The sequence below is a fragment of the Mustelus asterias genome, chromosome 29 (genome assembly GCF_964213995.1).
Source record: "Mustelus asterias chromosome 29, sMusAst1.hap1.1, whole genome shotgun sequence".
Lineage (NCBI taxonomy): Eukaryota > Metazoa > Chordata > Chondrichthyes > Carcharhiniformes > Triakidae > Mustelus > Mustelus asterias.
The window spans coordinates 8,459,611-8,478,025 of NC_135829.1; the positions used below are offsets into that span (position 1 = coordinate 8,459,611).

Sequence of the window (18,415 nt, forward strand, 5' to 3'; positions counted from 1 at the left end):
AATTAAACATGGATACTAGAAACAGGAGTAGGCCATTTGGCCCTCCGAGTCTGCTCCGCCATTCATTTTGATCATGACTGATCATCGAATTCAATATCCTGATCCCGCCTCCCCCCCATATCCCTTGATCCCTTTAGCCCTAAGAGCCAAGCTGGACTGTGGCAACTAGGAGATTTTCACAATAACTTCATTGCAGTGTTAATGTAAACCTACTTGTGGCACTAATAAATAAATGTTAAACTTTAAACTATGTCTAATTTCTTCTTGAAATCACACAACATTTTGGCCTCAACTACTTTCTGTGGTAGTGAATTCCACAGTTTAAGTTTATCAATTATTAATATAGAACATAGAACATTACAGTGCAGTACAGGCCCTTCGGCCCTCGATGTTACGCCGACTTGTGAAGCCAATCTAAAGCCCATCTAACCTACACTATTCCAATATCATCCATATGTTTATCCAATGATCATTTAAATGCCCTTAATGTTGGCGAGTCCACTACTGTTGCAGGAAGGGCATTCCACTTCCTTACTACTCTCTGAGTAAAGAACCTACCTCTGACATCTGTCCTATATCCTATATCAATCATCCCTCAATTTAAAGCTATGTCCCCTTGTGCTAGCCATCACCATCCGAGGAAAAAGTTGTCCACTGTCCAACCTATCTAACCCTCTGATCATCTGAGATGCCTCTATTAAGTCACCTCTTAACCTTCTTCTCATGTGAAATCTTGCAGCCAAGTCCTGAAGCTAATCTTTCAGTTGATGTCCCCAAACAACTTTGGCCATCAGTCTTTCATAATTATCCACAGGGCAGCACTGCTGATTCCAATGATCTGTCTTGCCCAGGATTATTGAAGGATTGCTTAAGCTTCACTCTGCAACTGGCAGTGACACCATGTAAACCCTCTGGGATTATCTCTAGCTGGCTGAGGCATTGAGAGTGGGCGATAGGAGAAGGTTGTGGTTCGCCCTGTTGGATTCCACCTCCTTCAGTTTAGAAGGAGGTTATTCAGCCTATCGAGCCTGCCCTAAAAACAATCCCACCCAGGTCCTATCCCCGTAACCCCGCGCATTTAACCTTCCCATCCACTGACACTGAGGGGCAATTTAGCTTGGCCAATCCAACTAACCTGCACAGTTTTGGACTGTGGGAGGAAACCGGGGCACCCGGAGGAAACTACGCAGACACGGCAAGAACATGCAATCGTTGCGGGGGGGTGGGTGGTTGAAGAAGTGTCTTAAAAGATGATAGAGAGGTGGAGTGTTTCAGGGAGAGAACCCCAGAGTTTAGGCAGCTGAACGGCAGCATGGCGACACACTGGTTAGCACTGCTGTCTCACAGCAAGGGACCCGGGTTCGATTCTGGCCTTGGGTAACTGTGTGGAGTTTGCATGTTCTCCCAGTGTCTGCATGGGTTTCCTCTGGGTACTTTGGTTTCCTCCCACAGTTTGAAAGACGTGCTGGTTAGGTGCATTGACCCGAACAGGTGCCGGAGTGTGGCGACTAGGGGATTTTCACAGTAACTTCATTGCCGTGTTAATGTAAGCCTACTTGTGACTAATGAAATAAACTTTAACTTTAATGTCCTTTAGGGAAGGAAATCTGCTGTCCTTACCCAGTCTGGCCTACATGTAACTCCAGATCCACAGTAATGTGGTTGATTCTCAACTGCCCTCAGGCAACTAGGGGTGGGCAATAAATGCTGGCCCAGCCAGCGACGCCCATGTCCCATGAATGGATTACAAAAAAAAGATTTCAACTCCTCCTCTCGAAATGCATTTACACTTTCAAGTGTTGTAATTAATGGAAAGGGATGTGGAATCACTTCCAATATATTCCACTTCCAATGTTTTAAAATTCAGCATATTCTGCAGGCAGCCGGGGTGTCTGGAAAACATTTAGCCCAAGGGTTGTGAAAGCAAGTTAATAACTCACTTTAGCTAGGAATGCGTTACTTTGACAAAGCTAATAGGTTGGTGTTAACACAAGAAGTTCCCTGAGATTTCTGACTACGCTGATTGACAGGGTCATGTGATAATGTGGCTTATGTGCAGAAAGACGTTTTTGCAGACAAAATACGTTGTGGGTTTGAGTTGGAAATCCGCTGAAGACAGAGCAAGCTGCTCTAAAATGTATTTGTCCCTGAAAACTTCACGGCTGTTAACACAATTTATAGCAAGTATGCCTGGGGTTGCTAACTGTGTTTAAGTCTAGGAGGAATGTTGCTTATTTGAAATTGAAATAGACACAAGATAAAACATAAAGTTGCTTCCTTTCAATCTTAAATATTATTCAACTGTTAATAGTTAAGCTGCTTCATTTGTGAGCATGATATTTAAACCGTGTTATTATATAAAGTTTGTTTTACTATAAAAGAACCCTAATTTGTCAGTGGAATTATTCCTGGAAGGAGGCATCCTTTCCTCACTTTATGCCAAAATAGAAAAATTGTTGGGGTCTAGTCAGACGTCCTAATGTAACTTGGGGTTCTGGTCCAGGACCTCAACACATTCCATTGCAACACCGACGGAACTGCATGTTCAGAGATGCCATTTTGCAGATGAGATGGATATCTAAATTTATTTATTTATTGTCACAAGTAGGCTTACCTTAACACTGCATTGAAGTTACTGTGAAAATCTCCTAGTCGCCACACTCCAGTGCCTGTTCGGGTACACTGAGGGAGAATTTAACATGGCAAATGCACCTAACCAGCACGTCTTTTGGACTGTTACTCACCTGATGAAGGAGCGGCGCTCTGAAAGCTCGTGATTCCAAATAAACCTGTTGGACTTTAACTTGGTGTTGTGAGACTTCTTACTGTGCTTACCCCAGTCCAACGCCGGCATCTCCAAATCAGAGGATGTGGTAGAAGCAGATACAATAGCAACGTATAAGAGGTGTCTTCACAGATATATGCATAGGCAGGGAATAGAGGGATACAGACCGCCTAGAGGCAAAAGATCTATAGTTTAGAAAGGCGGTGTGTGTCAGCACAGGCTTGGTGGGCCAAAGGGATTGTTCCTGTGCTGTACTGTTCTTTGTTCTCTGTACACAGTTAAGATACCTTTCAGCAGTGCTCATTCTACAGGGGATGTGCAACCTGTACAAGCAAGTTGAATTGCATGTTCCTTCAATTAGTCAGATACATTCACAAACAGTACAAAGCAGGAGGTATGAGAACATTTAATTCAATGTCAAGTCATGTACAGAAGCAAAATATAGAGGGAAAGAAAGATGAAATTGAGAGAAAGAGGAAAGAAAATGTTAAAAAAAACCTCTAATTTTTTCATGCCCCAAATGTTAAATTCTGAAGGAATGAGATTCCACATTTGCAAAATTAATTTTTCAGAGCCAGAGAAGTTGTTTATCAATAATCACAAGCCATCATGCATGTTCAAAAACATCACTTACACTTGATTGTAACAATCCTAACTTTGGCTGGTGTTTAGTGTACATCTAGGTCAGTCAATACAACCACTTCACCGACTGACATGGATTTCAGTGCTGAGTTTATTAATGGCATTAAGCTTGTGGCAGAGAACACCACCTCAGACAGTGACTGTTTCCATATTTAACTGCACACGTGTAGACCCCAGAAATTGCTGTCCAATTTATCCCAAACAGTGTGTGCTGTTAGCCTCACCGTTATATCAATAGCAAAATCTGGACCAATGTGTCTTGTGTAATGATCCTCCACTCTGCATTTTTAAAAATTCATTCGTGGGACATGGCGTTGCTGGCTGGCCAGCATTTATTGCCCATCCCTAGTTGCCCTTGAGAAGATGGTGGTGAGCTGCCTTCTTGAATCGCTGCAGTCCACGTGCTGTGGGCTGACCCACAATGCCGTTAGGGAGGGAATTCCAGGATTTTGACCCAGCGACTGCGAAGGAATGACTGATATATTTCCAAATCAGGATGGTGAGTGGCTTGGAGGGGAACTTGCAAGTGGTGGTGTTCCCATGTATCTGCTGCCCTTGTCCTTCTAGATGGAAGTGGTCGTGGGTTTGGAAGGTGCTGTCTAAGGATCATAGAATCATAGAATCCTACAGTGCAGAAGGAGGCTATTCGGCCCATCGAGTCTGCACTGACCTCAAACCCACCCAGTCCCTATCCCCATAACCCCATGCATTTACCCTAGTTAATCCCCCTGACACTAAGGGGCAATTTAGCATGGCCAATCCACCTAAACCGCACATCTTTGGACTGTGGGAGGAAACCGGAGGAAACCCACGCAGCCACAGGGCGAACGTGCAAACTCCACACAGCCAGTGGCCCAAGAGGGGAAACGAACCTGGGTCCCTGGCACTGTGAGGCAGCAGTGCTACCCACTGTGCCACCGTGCCATCCTATATTCTATAATATATAATGTCTGAGGATTTAACGAATACTTGAGAGGTTGCCAAATTCTCTCCCCCCACCATTTCTCCATGCATTGTATTACACCAGAACGCCAAGGCAGCTCCGATCATAATACAAATTCCCCATCTGGGTAGCGGGGTTTTAGGAGTGCACCAGGATTTAATATCTGTATGGGAGGCTAGGATGTCATTGTAGATGAAGGGTAGCGAATTGCTAGTTTATAATTCTATACTTGAATTGAAACTATTTGGGGAAAGCAGGGATTTACTTCGGATGTAACTTTCTTCCTGTCTTCAGCATGTTTGTGTAAATGTCCATACACGGCATGGTAGCACAGTGGTTAGCACTGCTGCTTCACAGCTCCAGCGACCTGTGTTCGATTCCCGGCTTGGGTCACTGTCTGTGTGGAGTTTGCACATTCTCCTCGTGTCTGCGTGGGTTTCCTCCGGGTGCTCCGGTTTCCTCCCACAGTCCAAAGATGTGCGGGTTAGGTTGATTGGCTATGCTAAAATTGCCCCTTAGTGTCCTGGGATGCGTGGATTAGTGGGTAAAATATGTCGGGATATGGGGGTAGGGCCTGGGTGGGATTGTGGTCGGTGCAGACTCGATGGGCCGAATGGCCTCTTTCTGTACTGTAGGATTTCTAACATTCTTAAAATTCTCCACTGTATCACACAAGTCACCTCATTGTTTAGATTTTAATCGAAAGACTTAAATAAATTAAATAAATCCATTTAATAAGACATTTTTTTGTCAAAGCATTTAATCTACCCTGCGAGATAATGGCAACTCTGTTCAGATCATTCCTGATGCACATCGCACATATGCACATCACATCATGGGGAGGCGATGGCCTAGTGGTATTATCGCTAGACTATTAATCCAGAAACTCAGCTCATGTTCCGGGGACCCGGGTTCGAATCCCGCCACGGCAGATGGTGGAATTTGAATTCAATAAAAAAAAATCTGGAATTCAGGATCTACTGATGACCATAAAACCATTGTCGATTGCCGGAAAAACCCATTTGAAGCCCTTTAGGGAAGGAAGTCTGCCGTCCTTACCCGGTCTGGCCTACATGTGACTCCAGAGCCACAGCAATGTGGTTGACTCGCAACTGCCCTCTGAAATGGCCGAGCAAGACAAAACTCCACAGTCACCCAAGGGCAACCAGGGATGGGCAATAAATGCTGGGTGGGATTGTGGTCGGTGCAGACTCGATGGGCCAAATGGCCTCCTCCTGCACTGTAGGGATTCTATGATATGTATTCTGCAACACTCCTGGCAAAAGTGCTCGACCACATTCAACTTCCTTCCCGGACCAGGAGACAAAATATCATTATTACGCAGAACCAGAATCCAATGCTCCAGCCATAACCAATGCCGCATTCACCTGTATAACAGAGCTTCAAAGTGCTACATTGCAATTGAATCATTTTGAATCATTGCTTCTTCTTGGTAGGTGTGAACATCTTGGACATGTCAGTACCTCCTGTAACATATAAGATAGTTTTGTTCATCGCTGGGCAACACGGTGGCACAGTGGTTAGCACTACTGCCTCACAGCACCAGGGACCCGGGTTCAGTTCCCGGCTTGAGTCACTGTCTGTGTGGAATCTGCACGTTCTCCCCGTGTCTGCGTGGGTTTCCTCCGGATGCTCCAGTTTCCTCCCACAATCTGAAAGACGTGCTGGTTAGGGTGCATTGGCCGTGCTAAATTCTCCCTCAGTGTACCTGAACAGGCGCCGGAGTGTGGCGACTAGGGGATTTTCACAGTAACTTCACTGCAGTGTTAATGTAAGCCTACTTGTGACACTAATAAATAAACTTTAACTGCTTACCCTCTGTTGCTTGCTGTCCATCGCACTTTAGTCCTTGTCTCTCAACAGGAGGCATTTTCCCTCCACACTGCTCAGTGGTATAACAATTGATTTCACAACGGCATTTTAAATGAGTGAGTAAGGGTCCGTAGAGCAGCGGTGGGCAACCTGAGGCCCATCAGGGCTCTGAGAGTGGCCCACCAGACATTTTGTTGGCCATTGCCCATGAGTAGGGTTGTCATATTCTGCTGATTTTTGGCCATTTAATGACGCTCATGTAATGAAAAGGTCCGTGAAGTGAGGTGCGTGCTGACTGCACACAATTACCATCAGACCATGCGCTCCCGTAGGCTGTGAACGAAGCCTCCCATCCATTGACTCCACTCACATTTCCCCAGCACAATCAGGGACCCCCACGCATCCCGGACATTCTCTCTTCCACCTTCTTCCGTCGGGAAAAAGATGCAAAAGTCTGAGGTCATGTACCAACCGACTCAAGAACAGCTTCTTCCCTGCTGCTGTCAGACTTTTGAATGGACCTACCTCGCATTAAGTTGATCTTTCTCTACACCCCAGCTATGACTGTAACACTACATTCTGCACTCTCTCCTTTCCTTCTCCCCTAGGTACTCTAAGAATGGTATGTTTTGTCTGTATAGTGCAAGAAACAATACTTTTCACTGTATACTAAAACATGTGACATTAATAAATCAAATCAATAAATCCCCGTGTCCAATCAAACGCTCTGAGTATGATGTAAATATTTATTCTGTTTTTACCACTTGAAGTTGATGACATCTCTATCAATATATAAATCATAGAATCCCGACAGTGCAGAAGAGGCCATTCAGCCCATCGAGTCTGCACAGACTCTCTGACAGAGTATCTTACCCAGGCCCTCTCCCCCTGCCCTATCTCCGTAACCCCACACATTTCCCATGGCTAATCCATTCAACCTGTACATCTTTGGACACTAAGGAGCAATTTAGCATGGCCAATCCACCTAACCTGCACATCTTTGGACACTAAGGGGCAATTTAGCATGGCCAATCCACCTAACCTGCACATCTTTGGACACTAAGGGGCAATTTAGCATGGCCAATCCACCTAACCTGCACATCTTTGGACACTAAGGGGCAATTTAGCATGGCCAATCCCCTTAACCGGCACATCTTTGGACACTAAGGGACAATTTAGCATGGCCAATCCACCTAACCTGCACACCTTTGGACTGTGGGAGGAAACCGGAGCGCCCGGAGGAAACCCATGCAGACACGGGGAGAACGTGCAGACTCCACACAGACAGTGACCCGAGGACGGAATCGAACCCGGGTCCCTGGTGCTGTGAGGCAGCAGTGCTAACCACCGTGCCGATTAAGCGTTTTCTATAACTTATGAAATATTTGGCGTGTATTAAATGTATTTAATCTTATTTATGGGGTCACAGTGAGTGAACAAGCCAGATTTCAATCTCGCAGCCCACTGAGATAAAGGAGGGGCCATTCACGCGGCCCCCTCACTAGCCTAGGTTGCCCATCATTGCCATGGAGATAGGAACAAATTTAAACAAATCGGTCTTAGGATTAGAAAAACTTGATCTTTCACAACCGGATATAAAACTAACAGCAATAAGGAATGCTTATGAATTTATTTCATTGTACCAGGTGTTACAATTGGACTTTTTATAAGACTGAATTAAATAAATTAGGACTTACGTTTTTTAATGAAAGTATAAGTCGAGGAAACGTGGTTTTAGTGTGTAAAGATGGAGTATATTTCATATATAAATGCAAGCCACTTTTACATGAAAGTTACCACAGACAGTAAAACATACTCCTGATTACTTTGGTACAGATGTCAGCCTTTGAATTACATGATGTGGAGATGCCGGCTTTGGACTGGGGTGGGCACAGTAAGAAGTTACTGTGAAGAACACCAGGTTAAAGTCCAACAGGTTTATTTGGAATCACCAGCTTTCAGAGCGCTGCTCCTCCATCAGGTGAGTGCTCCAGGAAGCCAGATCATTGAGTGTCTTTGAGGGACGATCCTTTAAAACAGAGACGAGAAGGAATTTCTTCAGCCAGAGGGTGGTGAATCTGTGGAACTCTTTGCCGCAGGGAGGCCAGGTCGTTGAGTGTCTTTAAGACAGAGATAGGCAGGTTCTCGATGAATAAGGGGATCGGGGGTTATGGGGAGAAGGCAGGAGAACGGGGATGAGAAAAATATCAGTCATGATTGCATGGCAGAGCAGACTCGATGGGCCGAGTGGCCTAATTCTGCTCCTATGTCTTATGGACTCACCTGATGAAGGAGCAGCGCTCCGAAAGCTCGTGATTCCAAATAAACCTGTTGGACTTTAACCTGGTGTTGCGAGGCTTTGAAGTTTTTAAACAAAATAATCCCCACGTGAAAGTAAGTCACCTCATACCATGATGGTCGTGACAGGCCGGGTCCATTTGGTGTAAAGAATGTCAAGTAATGTCAGAGTACCAGGTGGTGCTGAAGCGCACACAGACTTTGGAAACTTGTTCACAATTCGACCCAAAATATAAATACCCGCAGTTTTCATAATTCCGCACGTTTTCCCCTCAGAAAAATTTCTTGTAACTTGCTTCTCTCTTACTCCTGTTAAAAGATAAATGTTAGTGAGCCTTTGAACATTTTCGATACCAAAGTACAACATTCTGGAAGTCAGGGTTTGAGAGTTCTTTATACAATACAGATAGCAAGATCTCCACAGGAAGGGAGCAAATTGGCAGCAGGAGGAGACTATGTAGAACCTGGAGTAGGAGGAGGTAATGCTGAACCTGGAGCAGGAGGAGACTATGTAGAACCTGGAGCAGGACAACACTATGCAGTCTCTCAACATTCAATTACCCCATGGCCTATCTGTAGCTTCAACTCCATCCTTCCACCTGGGGTTCTGTAACCCTAAATATCCCAACTGGAACAAAAATCTATCGATCTCTGTCAGTCTCTCAATAGCCTTTCACTCATTTCCACCTCCTGAAAAGCACTCTGGGAAAATAGCATGCAATCGCCCAGTGAAATGTCTGAAATTCCTCTCCTGCGACTGGAACTCAAATCGATTCGATAAACTTGAGTGAATTGAGACAAGCAATCAGGGAACCTGTATATTTTGGCTATTTTATTTCAACAACCAACACAGCCTTAAAATATTTTTCTTATTCACGGCATGGCTGGGAAGCCCAACTTGGTCACCCTTTGAGAAGATGATTCCTGAATGCAATTGAGTGGCTTGCTCGGCCATTCAGAGGGTGGTTTGCCAACGTTCATTTTGTTGTGTGCCAGGAATCATAAAAGCCAGAGTTCCTTCACAAAACAGATTTCTTCCTGTGAAGGGAATTATCGTAGAATCCCTACAGTGCAAAAGGAGGCCACTCGGCCCATCGAGTCTGCAACTGACCATAATCCCACCCAGGCCGTATTCCCGTAACCCCCACACATTTACCCTGCTAACCCCCTGACACTAAGGGACGATTTAGCATGGCCAATCAACCTAACCCGCACATCTTTGGACTGTGGGAGGAAACCGGAGCACCCGGAGGAAACCCACGCAGACACGGGGGAGAATGTGCAGACTCCATAGAACCATAGAACCATAGAAAATTACAGCTCAGAAACAGGCCTTTTGGCCCTTCTTGTCTGTGCCGAACCATTTTATGCCTAGTCCCACTGACCTGCACTTGGACCATATCCCTCCACACCCCTCTCATCCATGAACCCGTCCAAGTTTTTCTTAAATGTTAAAAGTGTTAAAAGCATTTACCACTTTATCCGGCAGCTCATTCCACACTCCCACCACTCTCTGCGTGAAGAAGCCCCCCCTAATATTCCCTTTAAACTTTTCTCCTTTCACCCTTAACCCATGCCCTCTGGTTTTTTTCTCCCCTAGCCTCAGCGGAAAAAGCCTGCTTGCATTCTCTCTATCTATACCCATCAAAATCTTATACACCTCTATCAAATCTCCCCTCAATCTTCTACGCTCCAGGGAATAAAGTCCCAACCTATTCAATCTCTCTCTGTAACTCAGCTTCTCACAGACAGTGACCCGAGACCGGAATTGAACCCGGGTCCCTGGCACTGTGAGGCAGCAGTGCTAACCAATAGCTATACACTGCATTTATAATTTATTAGTGTCACAAGTCGGCTTACTGCGATGAAGTTATTGTGAAACTCCGCTCGTCGTCACACTCTGCCACCTGTTCGGGTACACTGAGGGAGAACTTAGCACGGCCAATGCACTCTAACCAGCACGTCTTTCGGGGACTGTGGGAGGAAACCGGAGCACCCGGAGGAAACCCACGCAGACACGGGGAGAACATGCAGACTCCGCACAGACAGTGACCCAAGCCGGGAATCGAACCCGGGTCCCTGGCGCTGTGAGGCAGCAGCGCCACCCCTTTATTAATCAGACTTCATCCGTAAATAGCTTAACTGATTAATTATCATAAAATCAATCAATCATTAGTTTTTTTTATAAGAACCCACAATTTCATTGTCACATCAGTTTTTATAATTCTATATTTATTCAATTTTTGAATCCAAATTCTCCAGCCGCCGTGATGGGAATTGAACTCATGTTTGCATGGTGACAAGTCCAAATTTCTGGATGTCTAGCCGGGGAAGGTAACCACTCCGCACCCCACAAACATGGTAACAAATTGATTCAAAAATCTACACTCCTGTCATTGCTGCGTCTGTGGGCACGGACACACCACAGGGCAAATGGAATCGGTTTTTCCTTTCGGAACACTAATTGAACCCGAGTCGAGACATTCAGCAGCTGAGGGCACATCTGAGTCAGGAGGGGCATATCCTAAATCCATTTCGCCTTCAATTCTTGAGTGGGTGGCATGGTGGCACAGCGGTTAGGCTCACAGCGCCAGGGACCTGCATTCAATTCCAGCCTCGGGTGACTGTGTGGCGTATTGCGGGTGGCCCGTTGGTGTAGGGGTATGATTCTCGCTTAGGGCACTAGCATGAAAACGCGAGAGGTCCCGGGTTCAAATCCCGGATGAGTCCAGTAACTTTTATGTTTCCACTAGTAGGAAAAACTAGAACCAGAGGGCACAACCTCAGGCTAAAGGGACGATCCTTTAAAACAGAGATGAGGAGGAATTTCATCAGTCAGAGAGTGGTGAATCTGTGGAACTCTTTGCCGCAGAAGGCTGTGGAGGCCAAGTCATTGAGTGTCTTTAAGACAGAGATAGATAGATTCTTGATTAATAAGGGGATCAGGGGTTATGGGGAAAAGGCAGGAGAATGGGGATGAGAAAAATATCAGCCATGATTGAATGGCGGAGCAGACTCGATGGGCCGAGTGGCCTAATTCTGCTCCTATGTCTTATGGTCTTATGGAGTTTGCACGTTCTCCCAGTATCTGCGTGGGTTTCCTCTTGGTATTGCGGTTTCCTCTCATAGTCCAAACACAAGCAGGTTAGGTGGATTGGCCATGCTAAATTGCCTCTTAGTGTTCCAAGGTGTGTAGGTTAGAGGGATTAGCAGGGTAAATAGATGGTGTTGTGGCGATGGGGCCTGAGTGGGATGATCTGTTGGTGCAGACTAGATGGACTGAATGTCCTCCTTCTGCATTGTAGGGATTCTATGACTCTATGAACCTGTCGGTGGGGGGGGAGAAAAAGATGATGACCTCATCTCAGTCCCCAGGATTTGAACTCTGCATTAATACTTCAGCTTATTGTACCACCCAGTCCCAGGCAAACAGCAATGTTCAATAATGCACAGGTTTGGAGGCAGTAATAACAGGCCGACACAGCGAGGGTGTATTATTAATCAGGTGGATAATTAAAAAGAACAAACATACACGTTTTCCCTTTTGTTTGTGACGCGCTGATTGTGTAGACAATAACAGTGAAATCGTGAGAAATGCTTCCCATCTCCAAACCGGCAGTTCAATAAATCACAAGTTTGGATGAGTCACAGTCTCTTAGCCCTTGAAGGACAAAAGGTGGCGGGCGGGCAGATCACACTGAAACTTAAGCACTGCTCCTGTATTGATGCCTCAAGAGCAGGCAAATAAAAACTGCACGGTGGCACAGTGGTTAGCACTGCTGCCTCACAGCGCCAGGGACCCGGGTTCGGTTCCAGTTGGGTCACTGTCTTGTGTGGAGTTTGCACATTCTCCCCGTATCTCCGTGGGTTTCCTCCGGGTGCTCCGGTTTCCTCCCACACTTATAAAGATGTGCAGGTTAGGAGAATTGGCCATGCTAAATTGCCCCTTTGTGTCCAAAGATGTGTAGGTTAGGCGGATTGGCCATGCTAAATTGTCCCTTCGTGTCCAAAGGTGTGTAGGTGAGGAGGATTGGCCATGATAAATTGCCCTTTAGTGTCCATAGATGTGCAGATTAGGAGGATTAGCCATGCTAAATTGCCCCTTAGTGTCCAAAGATGTGTAGGTGAGGAGGATTAGCCATGCTAAATTGCCCCTTAGTGTCCAAAGATGAGTAGGTTAGGTGGATTGGCCATGCTATATTGCCCCTTAGTGTCCAAGGATGTGCAGGTGAGGTGGATTGGCCATCGCAAATTGCCCTTTAGTGTCCAAAGATGTGTAGTTCGATGGATTGGCCATGCTAAATTACCCCTTGGCATAAGGGGGATTAGCAGGGTAAATACATGGGATTAGGGGGATAGGGCCTGGGTGGGATTGTTGTCAGTGCAGGCTCGATGGGCCGAACGGCCTCCTTCTGCACTGTAGAGATTCTTTGATTCTATGAGTTCTATTTCTTTTGTTCTGGGATGTCCTGGCTCAACAGCACTGCTAACAATGCATATTGCTTTTCTTCAAGAATGCAAACGGATTACCTGTGTATTAGGTAAGAGAGGAAGAATATAGACTGGAGAACAATGAACACCACGAACTGCCAGGCTGAAGTACAGGATGGAAGAGGTGGGGCCTCTGGGCAGGTGACGTGCTGAACCTGTAAAAGAAATGATTGAATCAATTAACTATACGCAATCCATAAACATGGAAAGAAAAGGACGCCATTTGGCCCATCTTCTGTGTGCCAGTTGAAAAACATCAGAAAGTCAACAATTTGGACTCTTATCATTTAAGTCACCTACAACCTATCACCAACAACCCATCCTGGTCCCCCCATGCCAACACTATAGTTAAGGTAGTCCACAATTGCCTCTACTTTCTCAGGAGGCTAAGGAAATTCAGCATGTCCGCTACAACTCTCATCAATTTACAGATGCACCATAGAAAGCATCCTTTCCAGATGTATCACAGCTTGGTCTGGCTCCTGATCTGACCAAGACCGCAAGAAACTAGAAAGGGTCATGAACGTAGCCCAGGTGTGGACGTCACAGTGGCACAGTGGTTAGCACTGCTGCCTCACAGTGCCACGGACCCGGGTTCGAATCCCGGCTTGGGTCACTGTCTGTGTGGAGTTTGCATGTTCTCCCCAGTGTCTGCGTGGATTTCCTCCGGGTGCTCCGGTTTCCTCCCACATTCTGAAAAATATGCTGGTTAGGGTGCACTGACCCGAACAGGCGCCGGACTGTGGTGACTAGGGGAATTTCACAGTAACTTCATTTCAATGTTAATGTAAGCTTTACTTGTGACTAATAAATTAACTTTAACAAACCAGCCTCCCATCCATTGACTCTGTCTACACTTCCTGCTGCATCGGCAAAGCAGCCAGCACTAATCAAAGACCCCACGCACCCCGGACATTCTCTCTTCCACCTTCTTCCATCAGGAAAAAGATACAAAAGACTAAGATCACGTACCAACCAACTCAAGAACAACTTCTTCCCTGCTGCTGTCAGACTTTTAAATGGACCTACCATATAGTAAGTTGATTTTTCTCTTCACCCTATCGGTAACTGCAACACTGTATTCTGCGCCCTCTCCTTTCCTTCTCCCCTATGTACTGGGGTTGCCATAGGGATGAACAGTTATGAAGCAGAGGGTAAATAGAAAGCTAATTGCTGTGGAGTTGGGGTTTTTTTCTGTTTCGCAGAGAATACTCAGAATTCATGCAAAGAGAAAAACGGATAAGGCTCTCTCTGGAATGAAGAGTTTTTGGTATGACAGTTTTAAATAGATCCTGGTGTTGAAGCAGGTCTCTGAGAATAGTGTGTGTGCGTGTGTGTTACACAGTCAGAAGGGACAGAATACTGAAGATTGGGAGAGCAACGGATTGCAGATTGGACAATATCACTGCTGCTGCTGAAGTTAGATGCATTAGCCATGCTAAATTCTCCCTCAGTGTACCCGAACAGGCGCCGGAGTGTGGCGACTAGGGGATTTTCACAGTAACTTCATCGCAGTGTTAATGTAAGCCTACTTGTGACACTAATAAATAAACTTTAAGTGGTGTCAGAGCCTACCAGACTGTTTAAAGGGATCAGAGAAAGGAGCCTCTGGGGATTCTGTGCCATAAGCGCTGCCATGATTGGTGTGCCTTGTCGCTGGTAACCGTGTCCGGGGATTTCAGATGGAATAAGGTAGATGGTGAAAGCAAATCAAGGGCTAAAATGATAGGGTAGAAAGTGAGAGGTCATACAAAATGAAGGCTGAGCTGTAAAGACAGTGAGATTGCCCATGGTGCTACACTTGTGTGAGATGTAGTGTGTGTGCTGGTAACGAGGTGAAGTGTATCTTACCTGTATTGTGTACTTAAAGAGAAATGCTCATTTTTGTTTTAAATACCAGTGACATTAAGGGCGTCACGGTGGCACAGTGGTTAGCACTGCTGCCTCCCAGCGCCAGGGAACCGGCTTCAATTCCAGCCTCGGGCCACTGTCTGTATGGAGTTAGCCCATTCTCCCCGTGGCTGTGTGGCTTTCCTCCAGGTGCTCCGGCTTCCTCCCACACTCCAAAGGTGTGTGTGTTAGGTGGATTGGACATGCTAATTTGCCCCTTAGTGTCCAAAGATGTGCAGGTTAGGTGGATTGGCCCTGCTAAATTGCCCCTTCATGTCAGGGGGATTAGCAGGGTAAATACTTAGGGGTTGCGGAGACGGCCCCGATTGGGATTGTTGTGGGTGCAGGTTCAATGGGACGAATGGCCTCCTTCTTCACTGTGGGGATTCTCTCTATTCTGTGTTAACTAATGTTTGAACTTTGTTGATTTTAGTCAGTTTGTTACAGCAAAAGTTTCAAAAAATGAAACCTTGTCCATTGATTTCCTTTGGGTTGCTATCGTGGGACTTCCTTTTTAAGAAGTTATCGGTCTCTACGAGGATCGTAACTCTGCTTACTTACTGAAGAAAATGCACTCTTACACAATTGCAAAATAGCAAGCAATCTTTGCATCTTCTTTGCAATGTACTTTGGCTTTTCCAATGAGATCTTTATGCATGATAACTATTTGATTTCATTTATTATTTTCACATGTAATGGGATACAGTGAAAAGTATTGTTCCTTGCGTGCTATACAGACAAAACATACCGTTCATAGGCCGGGATTCTCCCCGAAAAATTCTAAGTGCCAAATTCGCGTAAAAACTGGAGGAACTCCCGCTGGTTTTTTCAGCGGGATTTTCGAAATGAATCTCCCACACTCTGTGCACTGCAGAGTGACTCAGGGAGATTCATACTGAAAATCTGTGGACGGGGCCTGTTCCCGCTGGAGAGGCTGGCAGCACAGCGCTGAGTGGTCCATTGCGTGTGCGCCAATCTGTCAGAGCAGAGATCAGCACATGCACAGTGGCCCCGCACTGCCGGCCTCCCAATCACTGGCTAGCTCAATCACTGGCCAACACAGCAACCCCGCATCGCTGGCCATAGGACCCCACCCTAACCACCCGATCGCTGGTCTCCCGGACATCTCCGGGCCAGCCCCGACCCCATCCCCCCAACCCACCTCAATCTCCCCCCCGCCTCCCCTTCAGCACGCCTGGATCTTCCCACTCCCTACCCCTCGGCAGCCGCTCCACCACCCGCCCCCCCCCCCCCACCCCCACCCCAATGGCCAGCCCCGGTCAGCCCCTTCCCTCCTTCTGATCATGAATGCAGGGTGGCAGCAGGACACCCCCTCACCCCCACCGATCTCCCCCTCCACAGGCCCCGCCCCCCAGAACGCCCTTCCCCCTTGGCAGTGCCCGATGCCGGGTGGGCAGTGCCAAGGTGTCCCTTGGGCATTGCCACTTTGCCCCTTGGGCGGTGCCAGGGGGGCCAGGCCAGCACTGCCAGGTTGGCAATGCCCAGGGGGCAGGCCCCCCCCCTTATCCCCGTCCTCCTGGGCCTCCCTTCACTCCAGCGGGGTCGGACCGCTGGCTCCCCACTAGTGGGGAACTGTTGTAAACCCGCTGGAGTGAAACACACCTCGCAGGTGGGGAGAGGTTGGCAGGCTGGGCAAGTTCAGCCCTGGACCTGCTAATGGTATTTAAATACCAAATACAATATTTAAATCAACTCTGTGTCGAAAGAGTATGTAGGGGAGAAGGAAAGGAGAGAGTGCAGAATGTAGTGTTACAGTCATAGCTAGGGTGTAGAGAAAGATCAACTTAATGCAAGGTAAGTCCATTCAAAAGTCTGATGGTAGCAGGGAAGAAGCTGTTCTTGAGTCGATTGTTATATGATCTCAGACCTTTGTATCTTTTTCCCAACGGAAGAAGGTTTAAGCAGTAATGTCCAGGGTGCGTGGGATGCTTGATTATGCTGGCTGCTTTTCCAAGGCAGCGGGAAGTGTAGACAGTGACAATGGATGGGAGGCTGGTTTGTGTGATGGACTGGGCTACGGTTCACAACCCAGTTTCATGCGGTCTTGGTCAGAGCAGGAGCCATACCAAGCTGTGATACATACGGAAAGGATGCTTTCTGTGAATATACTTTTCAAAGTTTATTTATTAGTGTCACAAGTCAGCTTACATTAACACTGCAATGAAGTTACTGCGAAAATCCCCTAGTCGCCATGCTCTGGTGCCTGTTCGGGTACACTGGGGGAGAATTTAGCACGGCCGACGCACCCTAACCAGCACGTACAAAGAACAAAGAAAATTACAGCACAGGGACAGGCCCTTCGATCCTCCAAGCCTGCACCGACCATGCTGCCCGACTGAACTAAAACCCCCTCCCCATCCCGGGGACCATATCCCTCTATTCCCATCCTATTCATGTATTTGTCCAGACACCCCCCTTAAAAGTCTTTCGGACTGTGGGAGGAAACCAGAGCGCCCCAGAGGAAACCCACGCAGACACGGGGAGAACGTGCAGATGCCGCACAGACAGTAACCCAAGCCGGGAATCAAAACCGGGTCCTTGGCGCTGTGAGGCAGCAGTGCTAACCACTGTGCCACCGTGCCACTGATACCTATGCGGATAATTTTACTTGGACGTGGTGGCTTGGAGTGGAAAGGGTCTCGAATATAACGGATGCTTTTTATTCCAGACCCCCAGGCCCACATATGGAAAAGTTATTGACCGAGAGTTTTGTTTAGGAAAGGAGGGACACATCTCGTTACGTGCTTAAAATGTCGTCTACTGCAGATGACAACCTTTCCCAGTGAAGCTGCAAATCAAAGGGCACACGTTCAAACTGGAGTACGTGTAGAGGACATGTCTCTGGGGAAGGCTATCTGCATCCTGGGCGACCCTGTGGAATAGTTGACACTGTTACTGAGCGTACAACTGGGATGCCCGGCAGTAATACAGAAAGCAGGATAAGGTTGCACCTCCTCCAAGGACAGGAAGGCTTTTAACGGAAGCCCTTGGGCGATTGTCTGGCAAAGCGAATTTCTATCAAAAGCTAGCCTGCGTTTTACTCTTCTCCGCCCCCCCCCTGGGGAAATACCACGTGTTCCATCGGCTGAGCAATCTGTGCAACATCTGACAAGTATTAATTCTGCCTTCAGGGCAGTTGTTTGTTGCAATGGAGGAGGAGCACATGTCGATGGGGGGAGAGGGGGGTGGGGGAGGTTGGGGGGGGGGGGTAGGGGAGATGCAAGAGAAAGAGCCATCATTGAAAACCATGAAGTAGGAAGTATTAGAAAGGAAACCAGTACGATGAGGTTTAAAACGCAGCCACTTTGTTTGAATTAGCCGGTAAATTGCATCCTATTTAAGAGCCATTGAGAAAGACATTCCAATTTCCCTCCTGGTCTCACAATATAAAAACAACTCTGCCACCAACACCCCAATGCTTGGAGACAGTTAGTTAAAATCACAGAATTCCTACAGTGCAGAACAAGGCCACTCAGCCCATTGAGACTGCACCGACAACAATCCCACCCAGG

At 46.9% G+C, this 18,415-nt stretch overlaps 1 protein-coding gene across 1 annotated transcript in view; it reads right to left on the reverse strand.

Moving 5' to 3' along the window:
- Nucleotides 1-7,814: 7,814 nt before the first annotated feature.
- The window catches only part of LOC144480514 (protein ERGIC-53-like), a 114,510-nt gene continuing 103,909 nt past the window's right edge, over nucleotides 7,815-18,415 (reverse strand). Inside the window, exons 12-13 of the mRNA XM_078200018.1 lie at nucleotides 13,032-13,147; nucleotides 7,815-8,810 (exon numbers count right to left, since the gene is read on the reverse strand). Coding sequence (XP_078056144.1) covers nucleotides 8,774-8,810; nucleotides 13,032-13,147 — 153 coding nt within the window. The 3' untranslated portion in view covers nucleotides 7,815-8,773. The remainder of the gene's footprint in view (nucleotides 8,811-13,031; nucleotides 13,148-18,415) is intronic.